Genomic DNA, 21,433 nt, shown 5'->3' with positions numbered 1-21,433 from the left:
CCTGGGTCAGGGAACCATCAGGTGTTTTTTAACTGTATGAAGCATTAAATCCTTATTGCTAACAATGTCTTATCCCAGTTTAAGCATGCAATTCTTTTCTGGCTGCTACTGAGCCTCATGGGTATTCTCTAGCAAAAGTTTACAGCTCAGTGCGTGCAAAATTTGCCTCTTCACTTTTCTGTTGGGAATCTGCTGCTTGTCATAGCTTCTCCTCTAAGTTGCAAACGCTTCTAAGCAGCCAGTTCAACTTCATGCTATAGGCATGATGGAAATGCAGAGAAGTTCACAGAGCCCCATATGACTCAGAAGATGCACCATCTGCATTTCTACTAACTAGTGATACCTGCAATCATTAAAATACAATTAAAAAATAAAACCTTATAAATAAAAAAATAAACTCATCACTGTAATAGAAAGCAGATTTCTGCCTGATAAAAGTAAGGTGTTGCATGCCATGCATTTTTGCAGGCTCTTCTAGTTTTAAAAGGGGTGAAACTACTGTAGCAACCAGGAGCTTTGAGACTTGACTGTCAAAAGATTCAACCTCCAAACAGCTTCTTAGATCTTTTGCTGCCAGCAAGTCAGAGCATGGTATGTTTTGTGGCTTCTCATTATAAAAGGGCACATGCTATCCACAATATGAACACATAAATAAAACCTTTTAAGTACTTTCAGGCACTTGTTCACCTCCAGCACATGAAATTTAATCTTACTTTCCCTTGGTGGGCCTGACAGAAATAACATGCTAACACCTGTGTGTGGCTTCTTGATGAGCAAGTCAAAACGATGATAGCTCTCTCCTGTGGCAGAGAACATTAAAAGCACCCAAAGTGAATAAACACCTTTCCAAAAGGTTAAATGGAAAAGTGACATGAAGGACAAGGAAAACTGAATAGCAGGAAGAATATTTTGCATTTTCTTTCATGTTTTTATTTATATATGGGGAGAGGAGTGTTTGTGCTTCCAGCCTAAACTTTCTTGCTTCTGCAGAAATATATGGCAATTCCCCAAGCAAGATTAAATATCTCTAAGGTTTCAGTGCCCAGCCTCCAAGCCAGAAAGGATGGTAAGCTATAGCCAGAAAGGCTCTGGCAGCACAAGGCAGGACTCCCAGTTTCATTCCCGTAGTGTCTTGGCTTTCTTAGAACCAGTAAGTATGTCACAGAAAGTAAGAAGTTCAGGGACAGTATTAATGTCTCTGTATGTAGACTGCCAGAGAAAAGTGCTTATACCAACCTAAAATGATACACAAGATTTTGTATCCTCTGGCAAATTGTTTCAACACAAATAAATATTTACTCCAACCATATGCAAAAAAGAAAAGAAACACCTATCTGAACTTCTTTCCAACTCAATTCCATGAATATGCACATATCGAAGCCTCAACCTGACCCTTGTAGAAAAGCTTTTTTCTTACTTTTCTTCATGTGATGCCCCAGGGTCTTCTAGGGCTAGAATACTTCCTCACCCTCGAAGGTTTAAGCTGCTTACTTGCACAGCATATTAACCAGACTTGGGGTTTATTTAGTACTTTCTTGCCAAAGGAGAGTAAGGAGGTTTTCTTAAGTTGCTCTTAAAATAAGTCTGAATGCAACATGGCTAACAATGCTTGTTTATTACTACTGGAAAACCCAGCTGGGTGTAAGAGCTATGTCTGTCTGTGATTATAATTGCATGTGCTTTTATCCTCTTGTGCAAGGGTTGCATTTGGAATGAAGAGCATACATATACTTGAAAGGATACTCAAAGCAAAACACAAAATTTCTAGGATTTTTAACTTGTTAAAAGTAATTAAAATACATGAAATGAGGTAAAAAAAAAAATCCTTTTTTTTGGTCAACTCCCATCAGTATATTCTTTCCAATTTAAACTTTGTAGTTGAGATGATAAACCAGGCTTTATTTTATTTTCTTGCCATATAACCTTTTATAGATATTTTTAAGAAGATAAACTGATTGTTTTCATGTTATTACTTCAAACAATACCAAACTTCATGAGAATGGTAAATATTAAATAGCTTTTTGTACAGCTGAATGCTTCTGTTGTCTTATATAGCATTAAAAATACATAATAATAAAGATAGTACTTCACTCTGGTGGTGCATAATCTGACTTGTCCTGTTTCCCCAAAATAATAAAAAAATACTGATAAAATTAAATATATTAATTTAAACTGAATTTCTTTCCTTGACCTCTCCTGCTACCTGCTGGTCAAAGTTTATTGTTCTCACATTTTCAGTTTGATGAAATCCAGTAAATAGGTCAAATGGAAAAAAACCCAAACCCCATAATATGTTTCTCTGCACATGGCACAAATTAAACTCCTTTGCTCTTTGCATTCTTGCCTTGCCAGCAGGTGCAAATGAAAACCCTTCCTATGTGATACAGAAGCTTTAGAAAGTCCACAGTCAGAAATGCACAGGTGAAAGAAGATGAATAGCTGAACTGAGATTCAAAGAAGGTTTGTTTGAAGATCCATGCTAAAAGTTGTACAGTTGTAAGTGATTTGTAACAGAAGAAACACAGTAACCATGGGAAACGTAGCACTGTTTTTGAAATTATTGGTACTTCCAAGGGAGGTTAAACTGTAAGTTGTTCAAGAAACTCATTGGTCTAATGTCCTAGGCTGGAGGAAAGATGTCTTGCTGGGATTAAGGGATGTGTTTGTGCCCTGAAAAGCTGTTTTGTCTAAAGCAGGCCAGGAGGCTAGTGTCTTCCAATGGCATGGATGTCTTTCTAAACAAGGAGGAAGTCTGAAACAGCAGGGAATGCAGTACAAACTTTCTGGCTTCCAGCAATGAAGAGGCTGATAAAAAGATGGATGAATACAAGTGCCAAAGCGTCTGGTGCCCTGTGTTAAAGAAAAGGGCAAGTTGTTGCATCTAGGAAGGCTACAGATGAGATACGCTCAGGAGCTGTGTTCTGGTAAGGCTCTCTGCTCTTTTGAACTGAAGTTTTCTGCAGGGGGGTTTCTCACTATAGAAGGACCAAGCCACATCAGTTCTATCAACTTCTGCCAATTGGATCTGGCTGTTTCTGGAAACAGGTAAGTCTGCTGTTGGCCAGGAATTCTGCATGCCACAAACATGTGTATATAATACTTCTTTAATTTTATTGAACTTTGGATTCAGGGTACCATACATTGGAATCCTTCTCTTCATTAGATGTCCTACAGTCACAACAATGAGGATACTGAGGGATGTGGTCTTGAACAGACATGAATAGGCTTAGTGGTGCAGTCAGTCAAGGGGAGGGTGGGTGTCAAAGGACTGGCCTTGGAGATGATCACTTGCTATAGGACTCTGGTAAAATGACTTATCTTTTGGTGTCTACTATGTGTGAAAAAGGAGAGAGAAACTAAATTACTTAATACTTCTTATGCACCTAAATGCTGCAGGGACCTGGAGGAAGATGGAATTACTTAAACAGAAAGACAAAATTGCTCTGTTCTTGCTTTTAATTCTGTTCCATTTATATATTCTATAGTAACATCATTGGGAGAGTTTCCATTTGTTGAATAGATTTGTGTATTTGGGACTCTGTGTGAGATGTTCAAAACTGTTGAGTGATTTGATCTGCTGCTTTTCATCCTTTAATGAAAATCACAGTTTTGCTTCCCCACATCTCAGCCAACTCTTAGTTAAAAAACCTTGACTTTAGTAACAATTGCACGTACAGAGCAGCCTGGAAAGCCAACAGTCTTATATAGAAATAATTTTTGCATGGGCAGACAGAGAGGTTTCCCACCACTAAACGTAGAATTTGAACAATAGTAATTCCTCCCTCCGTCCCTCCCTTTGTCCCTTCTTTACTTCCTATGTTGTACAGTACTTTTGGAAACTGGGAATAGCACTCAATTTAGAATTCCAAATCCAAATTGTGCTATGGTTGACTTACAAATGAAAATTGATCTGGACCTCTTAAGAAAGGATTTTTTTTGTGAAGTGGTGTTATACTGTGCTGCTAGGAGTTGGAACCACAGATACTCTTCAATTCAGCCACTACAACTCTGAGTCAAAACATAATCCCTTCTGTGCTTGCTACCCAAGAAAATATCTGATCAGCTTCTGGTCCTACCTACTTTCTGCTTTTATTCACTGCAAGTAAATGTACTTGAGACTGCTTGACTGGAGCAGCACTGATTGGCAAAGCTATTCTGGAAGAGATGCCCAAATTTTTTTTCAGTTGTTCCTGAATATGCATTCAGAATGCTTTTCTTCTGCATGGAGTGTGACAGACAGAAAGATCGCAGTCATGAGTAAAGTAAAGGTTATAGAATAAATGCTCTTTTTGCTCTAAAGAAAATCTGCACATATTCAGTTATTTTAGAAGAGTTACTGCAGAATTATTTACTTCATCACAATTATGCCAGTTACCTTCTCCCAGCAGATGAAGTTATGGCTGGATTTTGAGATGTTCATTTTAGTGGATTTTTCATGGTTTTGAATATTTAATCTCTGCATATAATTGTCAAGTTGCTTTAAAATAAAAATTACCAATACTTCTATGTGATAAGGGATAGTTAAAATTAATAATGTAGAATGAAAACATCCTAAATTTCAGGAGAGGATGGATGTAAAGTTTTTGTAAAGGGCGGAGCTGGTGTGGGCGTAATCATTGAGACATTCATATTTGTGTGTGGAATACGGCTAACGGTGCATTCAGGTAAGCTGCTGATTTTTTGTTAGAGGAACATGAGGATGCTATTTCCAAGGGCTTTGCTCCCATTTAAAATTTGCAAACATGAAAAAAATTGACAGGAGCACAAATTACTTCCCTGCTGCCAATGATAGCAGCCAGTTTTGTAAAAGGAAGATAAGCAGTAAAATCCTGTTTACAGTAGATTCATTCAAAGGTGTTGTCTAATATAGTGATAAAGCAGCTTCCCAAAGTGAACGTTCAGAACACAAAGTGCAGCCAGGTAAGAAAGACTGGAAAAGAAGACTGCACATAGATGGATATAAGCAAAATAGATCATATTATTTCCCATGCATTTAAATAAACTTAAATTTAAATTAAATTAAATTAGCCAGCTGTGTGTATCAACAGAGATCTTTGCCATTAAATCATTTTTTTTCAGTTCAAAGTCATTCTGTAAATTCAGGCCTGCTTTCTGACTAGACTGAGTGCCATTGTCTGTTCAGTCTTACATTAGAAAGGGCTTGAAAGCTACTACTGCCTGTTTGTAGACAGAAATACAATGTAGGATGGTTTGTCCTCTGGGGAAGGATTTTAAGTTATATTTGAGGAAGAAAAAATTGGGATTAAAAATCTTACAATGCTTCTTTCCTGTACATCAGCAATTTGAAAAAAAGCCAAACCTCGTGCATGAGATTAAAAAATAATTAGATGTTTCAGTCTGCTGCCTTTTTTGGTTTTTTTAATTCAAATGAGTTTTTGCAGAGCTTTCTATAGTAGCAAAGGCACTTGTGACACAACTTTTGTCGAGGGGGTATCTGATACTATATCCCACTGGGTGTAAGAATTTCTGAATTCTTTTTTCCTGGGTTTTTTTTTGTTTGTTTGTTTGGTTGGTTCTGTTTTTTTTTATTATTATTATTTTTATTTTTTTCTTCCTAAAGGATAGGTTATTTCTACTGGAATATGAGAAATACTTATAACTCTATAGGCTCAAATATGTAAATCCATCTTTTCTGGCATACTCATCTTAAACTGCATCTTGAAGATAACTATACAGATACCTATATTTTGTAGTCTAGAAACACTAATGTATTTCTTATGTACTGGGTTTTTGTCCTTATTTATTATATCTGACATTATCATATGCTTCTTGGATATCTTATAAAATAAACTTCTCAAAACCTGAGCTTGATGATGCTGTGATGAGCTTTGGCATGTAGGGACTTAAAGATAATTTCTTCCCTTAATTTGAAACTTGCCACTATCTGTGTTTCCACAAGCAGTGGATGTGTCACATTTCAGAAAAAGAAGTGAATACTCATCTTGAAATTGTCAGACTTGTGAGTCCAGATTTACTCCCTTTAATAAACAGCATTCAAGGTCAAATCTGCTAGCCCAAGATGATTTTGCTTCTATCTCCATCACCAGTTTTTGAGGTGTTTTTTTAGGGTTAATATCTTCAAGAGGAGAACTGTGCTTGAAAAATGCCTGAATTTTTCCAGTCATTGTAGAGAGACATTAGGACACCTGTACTAAGTTTAGTTAACTCACATGTGTAGGATGTCTCTCTGGTCTGTCTCAAGACATCTAACATGTAGTCCAGAGTGTCAGTATCCTTGCACCATGTGAAGACTTAAAAAAACCCACCCTGACTTTTCAAATGAAGATTTTTACTAGTTTCACAGTTAGAAATGGAAAGACCATTAATAAGTAGGGGGAAAGCCTGCCATGGATCAAAACCTTCCATGTCCAGGATTTTGTAAAGCTCTGCTGTGATGCGACTTTGGAGAGTGCAAACAAGAGCTTAAATGCCAAAGAAAAATGCACCTACAAGTAAAGCTAGGTAAGCCTGAAAAAATGTGCAAGGCTTTAGAAAATAAGTACCTGTGTTCCTGAGGATTGCATGCATACAGATTTGGGCCACAGCTATCCAATACTGGTTCCCCATAGAGTTTAACTGATGGTTTGGGTTGTTGTTTTATTCTAAGTTTCCAGAATGGAAATGGAGAATGACACATGGGTCGTTACATTTCAATATTCCAAGAGATTTACCTTTCAATTTATATATAATTTAGGATTTAACAGCACTGGAATATCACATGTTGTTAAGAATTTATGAATGTCATTGCTGTCTCTGATCACTGAAATCTATGGATGAAAAATATTTTTGGGTGTCTTTAGCTTCCAACAATTATTTCTTTCAGTGTTTTGGCAACCAGCAATTTTAGTGTTCAGAAAATATCAGCATGCATAGATTTTTGTCCCAAGGCAGACAATCAGAATTTTAATAGGAGTAGGTAAGAAGTTAGTGTTTTCTAGAAGTATGTACTTTCATTTATTTCTACACATTTCCAACAAGTCAGGCAAAAAGTAGGTTTCATCTCACACATAGTAGCTCAATACATTGGATGAGACCAGGCTGCTCGTGTGATTGGATATGACACAATCCTTAAACAGAAGCAGAAACAATAGGCTGCAGCATTCTTTGGCAATGTTCACAGGGAGCAACTACCTCTGGAATTGAAGCCAGAGCTGATCATATGTTTACCAGCAAACAAGGTACTATTAGAAATTAATTTCATTAAAGCTTTTGTTACTGCATATATCATTGTTCTGAATTCTCCCTGCAACTGGTAATTCACCTTCAGGAATGGAATTAAACTGTAAAAACAGGTATTTTTTCCTAATGGAGAATTGCCTTGTAAATGGTTTTATGGTTGAAAAGCAGATGTATAGATAAGATGGAGTGATAATTACTTTTTGGTGGAAGAAACCAGTTTCCAATTTGAAGTGGAAATATAAGAAAGGGACACATACGTATGTTACAGGATGACGGTAATGTTAAGCCATGAGTCTTATTCAGTAATAAGCTTATGGATATCATAATTTAATACATCCAGTTGCATTTATTTAACTTCTATTCTAGGAAAGGAGGAGTTAAGAAGGCAAATATATTTCTCTGGATGTTTTTTGTAAAGCATTTGCTGGCTGTGTGAATACAGGAAGCTTTGGGAAAATAACATTTGGACAAGGGACAAGAATTTTTGTAATACCAAGTAAGTGAGAAGTGAAGAATTTGATATATAAACACTAACAACCAAACTTCCATTTCCAAGGTTCAGCTTTTCATATCAACCCAATTTCACGAATTAAACTTCCATGTGCTTTTTTTTAAAGCATTTGATTTATTTGTAGATTTAGGAACTCTTGTCTCTGTTGCGCTGACTATCCATGAGACTGAAAAATAATGAGTTTTCTTATGCCAATCCCTTGGCTTTCTCAAATGTACTGTGCCACAAGGGCAGCGGTGTGGAATGATTCAGAAAAATCTCCTATATTCTTTTAAAATTAATATATTGGCACAATAATGGCTGCAGAGAAATCTTGCAATGCTAAATACTGTCCTCTTTTTGTATTCATGCTTCATCTGAAATATCTTAAATAGAAAAAAACAGTGAAATGTAAAACGACTTTGCTTTTACAGACCCAGAATATGTACTGAAGTGGACAGTGAAGAATTAAATTGATGCCATTTGTAATAAGATTTGGTTTAGCAAAATTTTAACCAACAAAAGTAAATTTCTGTGGATACAGTCATCAGTACAGCAAGATATTTTGCTTCTAAAGATTTTGGAAAGGCAATATTTAACTCTGTCATTCAGTGGTGATTTGGAATCTGTTAAATTCTTGCTGTAATGGTTTATATAAAGTGCCTTGTCACAGTGTGACTGGTGGTTATGGAAAGTTCACTTTTGGTGGAGGAACTCATCTGTTTGTGTTTCCAAGTAAGTCTTTCAGTAAAAACAGTGATCTTAGATCATAGTGTTTCAGAACATCCCAGATCCAGTGACAGTACATTCAGTGCAACTTCTGTGTCCTCAGCAGAGCTGAATGAAGAAATGTGCTTGTGCTTTGGTCATAGATATCTTCTCCCAGAGGTTCAGGTGGAGTGATGAATTGACATTCATCCTAGAAGTGTGCAGCAGTATAAATCAGACAGGATAACTTCCAGTTTCTGTTTAATTCTGTTCTGGCCTTACGATTTCAGTGAAGTACCTTTATAAAGGAGTTTGTATTCAAGGTCTTCAGCATCAGGTTTTCATTTCCAAGCTAATATCTGATAAAATACATAGATGTTCTCAGGGGCTACGGGACAAGTAGCTACTAATTTCCTACCTAATTCGAGACTTCAGCAATGCTAATTCAAAACTGTGGCATTGTCCTTGAAAGCTAAGCGATTAAGAAGTAATTGGAAGTTTAATGGGCCTCCCTTTTATCTTAGATATTTAAGCTACTTAAAATGTTATCTTGTTCTACTAGGTTGATTGACTTAATTGTGTATTGAATGCTGGTGATAAAACGGTCACTTGTGCTGTTGCTGAGAGGCATATACCAGAGAAACAGAAATCAGTAAAGTAAAATGAACTTTCTTTTCACTTCATAGAAAGAAATAAGAACAAACTCATTAATAGGAAACAAATTTCCAGTTTGCACTTTTAGTTTAAAAAAAATGCCTGAGGAAGAAAAATAGTCTAGATAGCACTTCCCATAAAATATTTATATGTATGTGACAGGTTTATTTTTTCATTTTGTTTTGTGAAAGACACCACTTTTTCTCTATATTCAGGTCCTAGGACTCGCTAGGATGCTTTTAGCCAAGAAATTCTTAATTTCAAATTTCAGAATTTATTTTTGTAGAAGACTCTCATGCAGTGCAACTGTAGAAGGAAGAAAGAGATATTTGAACAGAGGGTATGGTGTTATGACACCAAGTAAGTGTAGTCTAGTTAAAAAAACTCAGCATTTTTACCCATTTCTCTCTCCATACTCTTCAAGGCATGGAGATCTATCTGGCTTTGAAGTTAAAAGAAAAGCTAAGGGGGAAGAGAAATTGAAATCCAAATGTAAACCATAAGACAAGTACTCAGTGGTATCAAGCAGTTTATTCTAGCAAGCGTATGTTTTCACACAAGAAATAAAAATTCTGGATGCTGGTCAAAGGCCAGGGGGCCTAAATTCAGTAAGGTAAGGTGATCACATTTACTGCAGGATGCAAAAATACAGTTTGAAGGGCCAGTTTCACTTTCTCTGCATGAAAGCAAAACATACCTATCTGAAGTTTTCCAAAGCTATTTTGGAAATGCACCCAGCTCCAGTTATTGGTCCATAATGCTAGTAGAGTGGCAGTAGAGTATCACTATACTTCTGTTGTGACAACCCTGAATACTGTAGGAATCTTACACTTGGTTCTCCTGCTTGTGATATGTAGATGTCAGGCTAAATAATCTTAGTAAGTCCTGATTCTTGATCTGTGATCAGAATGTTATTTCTGTTAGATTCTGCCTTAGATTCATAGATGAGAAATTGTGGTTCTGCTGAATCCTGTGATAAGCATTCCTTATTTCCATATTTTCCAATTATGCGTATCTATCACAGAAATTTCTTAGGGGTATGGTTAATTATTTGACCGCAAGGACAGGTTCTCTTTCTTTCTCTCCCTTATGTTTCAGTCTGCATATAAGATCTGAATTTTTAGTGAGGAACAAAGAACAAAGGTTTGTAGTCAGAGTGCAAGCATTTTCCTGTCCAGTTAGCTTACAGAATGGAAATGTGTTAATGGGTTTTCAAATATATGCCTAGATTTTCTTGACCAAGTTGAGTTAAGTCTGGGCTGGGATCATTTTGATTCGTTCCTGTCCAGATATCATCACAGATGAGGCGTTTCCCTGTTTTGTGTACAACTGCAGAGCAGGAAAGGTTTTTTCAAAGCAGTTAAATGATGTGTGAATTCAGGAGCAAATTACAAGTTGCAGTTTGGCAAAGGAACAAGACTCATCATTAAGCCGAGTAAGTGCATGAACAAAAGTATCTTGGGAAGTATTGGAGACTCATGCTGGGAATTGATCCTGGGAAGGGAATCTCCTTCCATATCTACTGCTTCTAGGGCTGAAATAACACGGTGGGTGGAATATTCAATATAAGGATAGCAGCAAGAAAAAGTCTGGATTTTTTGTAAGGTCTAATAGTAATAGCTTATGGAGAGTTCTTCCTACAGTAATTACAGTGCTATGTTTCCAGTCAGACAAAGGAAGCAAGGCCTAGATTCCCAGCAAAATGAAAACAGTGTAAATCAGCATAGAGTGCCAGAGAGCTGTGACAAATCTTTCCCCAAACTACAAAATTGTCTCATTTCTCAAGCTGCTTAAGCTTCATGGTATTCCTTGGTAGAAAGAGACATTGCAGACAGTATAAAAGAATGGACTTTCATTGTGCTTTTCACATCCCTTCTGAAGAGAACCTCAAGGGCTATCCGTGTGTGGAATCACTTGAGCAAGAAACAGAGAGAGGAGAAGGTGGCAGAAAATTGAGGAGTCTCTGCCCTACAAAAAAAAAAAAAAAAAAAAAAAAAAGAGTGATTTAATATGCATTAACAGAGATAGAAGAGCCTGCAGAAGTTCTGCTCCTGTGAAATACTGGACCAGCTGTCCCAGCCAGATATTCTGACTGCTCAGTTACATCTTTCTCTGCAAAACTGTTCAGGACCAGGGAGGGAAGTGCTTCTAGTAATGTTTCTCTCTCCTTTACCAAGGCACAGATTTGAAAATAAGTGTTAACTAGGATTTCTGTAGAGATGTTCTTAGTTTATTCCTGGCTATGTCAAAGCATACCATGCTCTGGGCACTTAATCTTTCTTGATCTGTAAAAAGCATTGACATGAAACCTGCTAGGAAATAGAGAAGCTAGCCTTCATTTTGTGGGAATATCTAACAGGTATTTTGCAGACATAGTTTTATTTTGATGACTGGAGTTTCCTGCTGTGGAACCTGAAATGTGCAGAAGAGCATGGGTTTTCTTGTAAAGGAGCTTTTGACAGTGTGTATTCAGGAAATGCAGACAGACTAATCTTTGGAAGAGGAACCAGGCTGCTGATAAAGGCCTGTAGGTATCTCTTCACCAATATGGTTAGGAAAGACCGAGTACTTTAGGTCTTTTGTCAGATCTTCCTTAAAATACAGAGGGAAGAGCTTCTTTAAAATATGAAGTAAAGGGCACGGGGAAGAAGAGCACACACTGAACGGTTTGCTTTTGACTTCTCTGCCATGTTGATGTGAGTGGAACAGGTCAGGAATCACTGTTGTTCTAAAATCAGCGAAAGACCTTTGTGTTTTACAAATGCCATGTTAGTCAGAAAAACCCTGCACGGGAATATGTTTGAGATTAGTGTTCATGCACAAATCTTGCTTGCTCAAAAGATTAGGTGAAACCGGCTTCTGGGACTTAGGTTTGGATCCCTTATTTGGTTCATTGCCAACTGAACAAACAAGAAAAATTAGGCCCTTGAATTGGTGTTGTCTGGGAATTTACTTCTATTTATTTTTTTCTTGGCTTCTTTTGCTTATGGGTCTGGTCCCTGGCTTAGCTTCTGAGATTGACTAGCTGGCTGATCTGTCTAAACTCTTTCTGTAGACCATGAGAAGTTTTAGAAACATCTATGTTAGTTGTTTTAAAAAATGGTGGAAATTTCATCTCACTTTGCTTAACAGTGTGTTCTGGATTTTAAAGGCTGAGGCTTCTTTCCTTTATAGTTTTTCTATAGAAACTTATTACTGTGGAACAATTAAGTTTTCCAGGAAATGACCTTTGGGAAAGGCACAAAACTAATTATGAAATCAGGTAATCTTGAAACAAATAGTTGTTTCACATTATAAATGTGAGGCTGAGATTCTAACCATGGCAAAAATGGTTGTACTTAAAAACTGTCCAAGGAGGTTTAACTGCATTATGCTGACAGGGCAATGGGCTTGATTTTCTACTTCACGTATTTCAGAGTTGTTTCTGTCTTCATTTATATGGAAAAATCAGAGGCATACAACTAGAAAGACATCTTAATTTGCGGTCAAAGCTATGTGACAAGGATGACATCTGTTTTCCCCTTTGATCTATTTTGAAAAACGCATATACTTGTCTGGGCCAAAAGTTGTGTGCGGTTTTTGTTAGTTGATGTGTCACTGTGTGAATTCAGCATCCAACTGGAAAGTCACCTTTGGAAGTGGGACGCTACTGGTGGTGAAACCTGGTAGGTAGAAACCCTGAAGGAGTAAGGATAGGAAAGCCTATTTCCCTTTTCTATGAAACAGCCATTAAAATTCCGTTGTTCTTCTGTGGGCAATCAAAGGACAAGGTTGATCTTGCATGAGGGGAAAAAAAAAATTGTTATAAAGCTAAATACCTATTTGGAGAACTGGTCTCTCCTGTATATGTCATTAAGAGATACAACATTTGTGAATGTTCAAAATGAGTTTAATTCAGGTTCTGGAGCAATTACTACAATAATAATTTTCTGGGCAGCTTCTATTGATGTCAGTTGTCCTTCTGAGAGACAGAGAGAGATCATCCATCCCAGTGGACTGTATGCTGCATGTTTCTTTTACTCCAAAAAGAGTATGCAAATCTCTCAGTTATAGCTTTCTACACCTGGAGAGAGGAGTCCTACCACAAATACTCCTTTTCTTCACTACTGTGTGTTCCCAGAAATCTCCCAGACCTGCAGGGACACTCACTGTCCTTTCATTTCAGTTGCCCAGAACCTTTTCCTCATTTATGCTCATAAGCTGGAGTTCTTGTCTCTGCTGGAAAAACTGTCTTACCTTTTGCTCTGATGTTCCTGGTAGGTTTCCATCCAGGTTTTTACTTCTTTACAAAAAAAGTTTGCCTGTCTTGGAAAGCGATCTGAATAAGCAAGGTGTTGTTTGTTTGGGGAATCAGGAAAGGTATTTTTAAGATTTGCACTATGTGCACAAAGGTCCAGGGGGGGAGATCTCTGCTTCTAATGCTGATCTAATTCTGCCAGAGGAATTTTGCTGTTAATCCTTGTAGCATTTTTTCGTATGAATGAAGGATAAAACTTGCAGTCAATGGCCATCTCTGTAAAAACTGAAAAAGATCACCAACTAGGAAAATCTTTAAAGGAAATCTAAGTTTAAGTTCCCAATGAATTTACTTGAGCAGACTAAAAGAAATAACAAGCAGGAAATAGTGAGCTACTGAAGGAGAAAAAAGGCTTTTCATTTTGAAGACAAATACTGTGTGAATAGCATCATGCTCCTAATATATTGTCTGAGTTGAAGAAAGGTGTACTAAGGTACGCCCTCAATAATTCAACTCTGTCAGTAACCTACTTCCTTCCAGAGAAGCAGAGTGAGGTCCTAAAAACATTTGCTGAGGGACAGACATTTTGTGCCATGGCCATGTGAGTATGGGTTGACTTTCTCTCTAAGATTGTGGATGAGCTTGTGTTCCTGTTGAGCTGAAAACCCCTGAGTGAATGATGGCAAGGTCACACTTGGCAAAGGGACAAGACTTCAGGTATTGCCTAGTAGAGGCTGCCACCTTCTTGTAGCATCCTTTCATATGGGTAAAGCTAACACTATCCAGCAGGATTTCCAGCATCTCTCTTCACGGGCTTGTGGCTCATTGGCTTTGGGGTTACACGCTGCCTGGTCTCCATCAGGGCAGGCTTTGTCTCAGGGTAGAAGCAGCAGTCCTCACAAATGCGGTTTGTAGCCATAGGTCCAATAGAGCTCTTAGTCCCACAGACAGACTGGGGTGGGGGTTCTTCACTGCAGGATGTACCTGACAGTGAGTGAAATTCAGTACTGTTTAGTTAATCTGATAGTGCCCAGCTTTGCCAAGTTGTTGGGAAGGTTTTTGTTGAGAGAGGAAATGCTGTGTGACCACAGGAGCTGGTGCATATAAACTTGTCTTTGGATCCGGAACGAGAGTCACTGTTAGGCCGTGTAAGTCCAACACTGCTCCTCTGCTTTCTGCCTTCTTTGAGACCTTTCTTGGGGTGGCTGAGAGCAGCAGTGTGGCTGGGTGCTTGGTCAGTTATGTGTGACCATATTTAGTGACAGGTTTTGTTTGAAGGGAATGTGCCGGATTGGCCCAAACCCACCCTTCTTGCTCTCAGTTTGGCTGGGACAGTCAAAGTGGCCACACGCCTGTTCCCAAAAGTCCCTGCTGTCCCGTGGGGAGGTTATGCTACGCCACTGCTTCCAGCGGGGTTTGTGTTGAGGTGGGAAGCACAGACACCCTGCTGCTGCCCCTCTGAGCATTGGCAGGGTGTGCAAAGGCTTGTGGAGAGGTGCTGCTTCTCAAATGGCTTGCTGGGCTTTTTGTTATGGAAGGAAATGCTGTGTGACTATAGCTCTGGCTCTGACAAGCTGACCTTTGGCTCGGGGACCAGGCTGTCCATCCAACCCAGTGAGTGTGCAGCTTTCTTGTGTGTCCTTTGTCAAAAGTGCTTGAGTGTCCACTGGAGCACCCTGTAGATATGCTTGCTGTATCTGGGTCAGCTTTCACAGGGGAAGGAGAACACAGGTGCTATTTCAAGGTGCTCTCATGCTAGAAAGTGTTTCCAGGTGGAGGATTTCTGATATTTGGGGAAATGTGTCCTGAGCATGGTGCTCCAGGCTGCTTTCAGCCTAGGTGAGGTGTGGACAGTGAAAGAAGGAACCTCATGTGGCTGAGCAGATAGCCAGAAGGAGGAGGACCCTGAAAAAAGCCAAGAAAGTGCAATTACACTGCATTGAACAACTCTGCAGAAATGTAGCAGGTTTTCACTTTAGTGAGTGTCCTACTTGCCCAGGGTATAAGTGAAACTGCTGCCAGTACCGGTCAACTAGTGGAGGTGTCACCAGCTGGGAAGTAACCCTCTGGGAATCTGTAAAGTGCTCTGCTGTCCTGTCAATGGCTTCAGATTCACTTTTGGCTCAGGTACTAAAGTCACCGTCTTGGCAAGTAAGTGAGTTAATGCCTACATATTGCCATCTCACCCAAATATTCTGTCTTAAGGCTGTGCTCCAGCAACAGCACAGGGCAAGCATATAGGAAAGGAAAGGTAAACTGAACTCTCTGGGGAAGCTTAGGTTATTGATAAACCAGAAAGCCAAGAGCAAGAGTGTCCTTTTCCTCCTTTGCACAACAAACCAAGACCAAGCTGTTTTGGCAGTCTGTCCAGAAAAGTCACTGTGCCAGTGAATGACTGGTATTGCCCAAGCGGCCTAAGAAAGTCATCCCTCGGTTTTTATCTTTCCCTCCTCTCTGTGTTGTGGTTCCCAAAGCCAATGCTGTCTCCCATCCAAAGAGTTTGTCCCACCCCTTGCAAAAGGAAATTGCGGGATGGTAGAAGAGTAGGCCGAGCCTTGGGTTCTTGTTAGGTTGTGTAGCACTGTGTGACCAGCAATGTAGGAAAACTGCAGTTTGGGCCAGGGACGAAGCTACACGTTCTGCCAAGTATGTTTTCTTCTCCTGCTTCTCCGCTTTATGCTGTCTCCTCTTCCTGCATTCCTACTTTTAGCCAGCTCAAGGCCAAAAAGAGAATTCAAAGGCATAAGGGAAAGAAGACACAGAGGATTTGTTTTTCCTAGCCTTGGCATGGCTGGGCAAAGGCTTGTGGAGAGGTGCTGCTTCTGCAGCGGCTTGCTGAACTTTTTGTTATGGAAGGAAATGCTGTGTGATTATGGTTCTGGCACTGGCAAGCTGACCTTTGGCTGAGGGACCAGGCTGTCCATCCAGACCAGTGAGTGTGCAGCTTGCCATTGTTCTTCCATATGCCTCTCTTGCAAACAGGGTGTTTTTATATTCTTCCTTTTGTGTTAACTTTGCACACCTGAAATGCCTTCTCTCCCATCACAGGCTCTGAGAATGCTTTCAGATGTAGTCTTTAATGAGGTTGTGGCTGGACAGAGAAAATCTCAGCCTGAGGTCTTCACAATTTTTGGAGAAGTGTCAGCTGTGCCTTTCTGGAAAGGTCCTTGTCAGCCAGACTAATGGCTTCCTTGCTATGGGAGATGTGAGCGTTTGTGTAATGACTTTTGTTGCTGCATCAGTGGGAACAGGTATCACCTTTGGAGATGGGACAAAGCTAAGTGTGAAGCCTTGCGAGTACTGTCAAAGCTGCTTTTTAGCCTGCAGGGCAATGCAGAAGTGTATGCAGGGCATAAATTTTGGGAGGCACTCCTGTGAGGTCACATAACCCTGTGCCCTCTCTGTGGGAGTGTAAAAGCTATGAGCTGCTGTGAGATGAGTGGGAGGCAGGACAGGAGGTTTGTCTTTGGGGAGTGTAGAATGCTCTTAACAAAGGCACCTAAGGGCCATGAGATTGAGAAACGAGATTGAGAGAAACTTGTGTGTTTTAACAGTTGCTGTTGTTGTTGCTGGGTAGCGCTGGCTGCTGCTAAAGAGGATCAAAGGCAGTGCTGCAGCCCCTATGGGCAAGGGGAGTGTTGGAGGAAGAGCAGCTGTGTGTTAGCCTTGGATGTGTGTATGATGCTGCTGTAGCTGAGGAATTTGTGATTTCCCTTGTCTTTCACCATTTTTCCATGCTCTGCCAGGAAAGGCAAATGTCCACCTCTTCTACAGGTGATGTTGTTTCCTTTCTGCTAGCTGTGGGGTTCTTGTAAAGCTGGCTGTGGCTGTGGCAATTTGCAGGGTCAGGTCTTGGCAAGCTCACCTTTGGGCATGGAACCAGACTTTCTGTCCAACCCAGTAAGTAGCTATGTGTTAGCTGTCTTTCATTGTACCCCAAAGGAGCTTCTTGTTCCCACCCCGCCCTCGATCTCTATGGGGAATCTTCTCTTATTTACTGGAACAAAAGCTCTGTGTGGGTTTTGGTAGTGGGTGTGTGACTGTGTGATTTCAGCACCCACTTGGAAAGCTGCTTTGGGGAATGGGACACAACTGATGGTCAAACCTGGTAGGTAGAAACCCAGCCTGAAGGAGTGAGGATAGGAAAGTCACATGCCTTACTTGGAAAAAAACCCCAGCTGAGCTCTGCTGGAAACTGCTCCGCACGGGGATGCAGTGTGTGTGTGTGTGTGTGTGTAAGTGTTTGTGTGTGAGATAGAGCAGCCAGAACCAAGGAAGAGTTTTTGAAGGTGTGCAAGTGAGTCCAGGGGCAGATCTGTGCTTTCAGGGTCAATTTTTTAAGGGCTGAGAGGGAAGTTGTGATTATAATCCTGCATCTTTCCTCTAGATGGAATAAGGATGCACTCAGGGGTCATCTTTGTCAAAGCTGGAAGGGGTGACCGGCTGTGACTGGTGTTAAAGAAATGCCCAGTCAGCAATGCACAGCTGGGGAGGAACAAGCTAGTGCAGGGCAGACGTGATTTACAGGGTTTTTGTTGTGAAGACAAGCACTGTGTGACTAATTACGGCAACCAAGTCACCTTTGGAGGTGGAACTCAGCTAAGGATAAATGCCAGTAAGTTCCAAAGCCTTTTCCTGCTCCACTTGGTGGAACAGTTTTCTGGTCATGAGTTAGCAACTAAAGTGGAGGGAGACTGGTTCAATCTGTGGGACTCTTTGCTTCGCTTTCTTTGGTAGCAGCAGAGACCTTGATTCAACAAGGCTGTGAATTTACCCCTTCCACTTACTCCTGCCAGCTCCTGTGCTCTGCCTGTCACATAAGCAGACTGGGGTCCTGAATCCTCTTGTTAATACAGACAAGTATTTTGCACCATGGCCATCTGTACTTGTGAAAATTGGGGTGGGTTGCTGATGGTTCTGTCGAGCACAGCCCTGGGTGCTGTTTTTTTTTTTTTTGCTCTTTCCAAAGCAAAGGTTTTCCTTTGCTCTGCTGAAGAAAGATCAAATTAATAACCCTCTTGTTTGCACCAGAATCCCATTTGTGATCTCTCCTGTAGATGAGATTCTCATGAGATTACTGGTGGTAGTGCTTCAACTGCTGTTGCATTACTGTGGTGGTAAGAGTTGGGAGTGTGCGGACTGTAACTGTTACAGCTGCAGTGAGCGATGGCTTTCCTGCCACTCGTACAGCAGATCCAGACTTTCTGCTGCTTGAAGTTTAGGCAGCATCATTGATTCAAACACGAACTTGTGGTGGTAACCTAAAGTGTAGTTTGAGTCCAGGTCAGCAGATTCCTCTTGTCCAGAAAATTTACTAGCTCAGGAGACACAAACAAGAATTCCTTGGTGCTGGGAACAGCTTAGGTTGTTTGGGTGACCAGGGAACAGGTGTCCAGCTGTGACATGCTTCTCCATAGGGCACCTGTCAGACCTGCACACGGTGCAAACCCAGGTATTCCTTGATGTCTTTCTGATCGCTCCTTGCCAAGGCTGCAGTTGCTCTTGGATTCAAATGCCTGGTGTTGATGGGAAGGAGCTGATCTCACAGAGATTAGTGGTAGAGTTACTGGCATGAGAGATGATTATTTTTGCTGGGGTGTGAAGGACTTTTTTGAATGCAGGGAACTTGAACCTGCTGCTGGGGATATGGACATGCTTGGTTGTGAAGCACAGTGAGTAGACCTGCTGCCCAGCTGCTGGTATGTCTTGCTCTTTGTTATCCCAGTCCACCCTTTCCAGCTCCCTGAGCACTTACCTTTACCTGAATGGAACGTGCTTGTTCCTGGCGCAGTGGGCAGCAGGCTTTCCAGCATCTCTCTTCTTGAGGTTGTGGCTCTTCAGCTATGGGCTTACATGCCACCTGCTTTCCTCCAGGACAGCTTTGGCTTAGGGCAGAAGCAGAAGGCCTTCACAAATGGTGTTTGTACCCATAGGTCCAATGGTGATCATGTCAGGCTGGTCAGAATTGCCATTGCTCTCAGTATGCCCGGGATGGACAAAGTGGCCATACACCTGCTCCCACGTGTGCCGTGGTGAGGCTGTCCTACACCACTGAGCCTCAGCAGGGTTTGTGTAGCAGTGGGAAGCACAGCCACCCTTCTGCTGCCCCTCCGAGCCTTGGCAGGATTGGGCAAAGGCTTGGGGAGAGGTGCTGCTTCTCAAATGGCTTGCTGGGCTTTTTGTTATGGAAGGAAATGCTGTGTGATGTTGGCTACGGCAACAGCAGGCTGACTTTTGGCTTAGGGACCAGCCTGTGCATCTATCCCAGTGAGTGTGCATCTTTCCTGTGCGTTCTTTGTCAAAAGTCCTTGCCGGGTGTGTCCTCATTTCAGGACGTAGCTGACTGTCAGTGACAATCAGTAGAATTTAATTGGGACATGGGGAACCAGCTTTGCCAAGTTGTTGGGAAGGTTTTTGTTGAGAGAGGAAATGCTGTGTGACCACAGGAGCTGGTGCATATAAACTTGTCTTTGGATCCGGAACGAGAGTCACTGTTAGGCCGTGTAAGTCCAACACTGCTCCTCTGCTTTCTGCCTTCTTTGAGACCTTTCTTGGGGTGGCTGAGAGCAGCAGTGTGGCTGGGTGCTTGGTCAGTTATGTGTGACCATATTTAGTGACAGGTTTTGTTTGAAGGGAATGTGCCGGATTGGCCCAAACCCACCCTTCTTGCTCTCAGTTTGGCTGGGACAGTCAAAGTGGCCACACGCCTGTTCCCAGAAGTCCCTGCTGTCCCATGGGGAGGTTATCCTACGCCACTGCTTCCAGCGGGGTTTGTGTTGAGGTGGGAAGCACAGTCGCCCTGCTGCTGCCCCTCTGAGCATTGGCAGGGTGTACAAAGGCTTGTGGAGAGGTGCTGCTTCTCAAATGGCTTGCTGGGCTTTTTGTTATGGAAGGAAATGCTGTGTGACTATAGCTCTGGCTCTGACAAGCTGACCTTTGGCTCGGGGACCAGGCTGTCCATCCAACCCAGTGAGTGTGCAGCTTTCTTGTGTGTCCTTTGTCAAAAGTGCTTGAGTGTCCACTGGAGCACCCTGTTGATATCCTTGTTGTATCTGGGTCACCTTTCACAGGGGAAGGAGAACACAGGTGCTATTTCAAGGTGCTCTCATGCTAGAAAGTGTTTCCAGGTGGAGGATTTCTGATATTTGGGGAAATGTGTCCTGAGCATGGTGCTCCAGGCTGCTTTCAGCCTAGGTGAGGTGTGGACAGTGAAAGAAGGGACCTCATGTGGCTGAGCAGATAGCCAGAAGGAGGAGGACCCTGAAAAAAGCCAAGAAAGTGCAATTACACTGCATTGAACAACTCTGCAGAAATGTAGCAGGTTTTCAGGTTTTCACTTTAGTGAGTGTCCTACTTGCCCAGGGTATAAGTGAAACTGCTGCCAGTACCGGTCAACTAGTGGAGGTGTCACCAGCTGGGAAGTAACCCTCTGGGAATCTGTAAAGTGCTCTGCTGTCCTGTCAATGGCTTCAGATTCACTTTTGGCTCAGGTACTAAAGTCACCGTCTTGGCAAGTAAGTGAGTTAATGCCTACATATTGCCATCTCACCCAAATATTCTGTCTTAAGGCTGTGCTCCAGCAACAGCACAGGGCAAGCATATAGGAAAGGAAAGGTAAACTGAACTCTCTGGGGAAGCTTAGGTTATTGATAAACCAGAAAGCCAAGAGCAAGAGTGTCCTTTTCCTCCTTTGCACAACAAACCAAGACCAAGCTGTTTTGGCAGTCTGTCCAGAAAAGTCACTGTGCCAGTGAATGACTGGTATTGCCCAAGCGGCCTAAGAAAGTCATCCCTCGGTTTTTATCTTTCCCTCCTCTCTGTGTTGTGGTTCCCAAAGCCAATGCTGTCTCCCATCCAAGGAGTTTGTCCCACCCCTTGCAAAAGGAAATTGCGGGATGGTAGAAGAGTAGGCCGAGCCTTGGGTTCTTGTTAGGTTGTGTAGCACTGTGTGACCAGCAACGTAGAAAAACTGCAGTTTGGGCCAGGGACGAAGCTACACGTTCTGCCAAGTATGTTTTCTTCTCCTGCTTCTCCGCTTTATGCTGTCTCCTCTTCCTGCATTCCTACTTTTAGCCAGCTCAAGGCCAAAAAGAGAATTCAAAGGCATAAGGGAAAGAAGACACAGAGGATTTGTTTTTCCTAGC

General features: G+C 41.3%; 1 protein-coding gene across 4 annotated transcripts in view; it reads left to right on the top strand.

Annotated features, from left to right (window-relative positions):
- LOC130149110 (T cell receptor alpha chain MC.7.G5-like) overlaps window positions 1-21,433 on the top strand; it is a 95,936-nt gene that overhangs the window by 57,649 nt on the left and 16,854 nt on the right. Inside the window, exon 3 of one of the 4 annotated variants that reach the window (XM_056338414.1) lies at window positions 19,481-19,556. The exons of 1 other annotated variant lie outside the window; for it this stretch is intronic. In XM_056338414.1, coding sequence (XP_056194389.1) covers window positions 19,481-19,556 — 76 coding nt within the window. Of the gene's footprint in view, window positions 1-15,868; window positions 15,936-17,837; window positions 17,905-19,480; window positions 19,557-21,433 lie in introns of all 4 variants that reach the window. 2 more of the 4 variants (XM_056338415.1, XM_056338416.1) reach the window with 2 other exon arrangements.

The sequence above is a fragment of the Falco biarmicus genome, chromosome 4 (genome assembly GCF_023638135.1).
Source record: "Falco biarmicus isolate bFalBia1 chromosome 4, bFalBia1.pri, whole genome shotgun sequence".
Taxonomy (NCBI): domain Eukaryota; kingdom Metazoa; phylum Chordata; class Aves; order Falconiformes; family Falconidae; genus Falco; species Falco biarmicus.
Note: the sequence above shows the minus strand (reverse complement) of the source record. Positions and strands in the feature narration are given on the sequence as shown.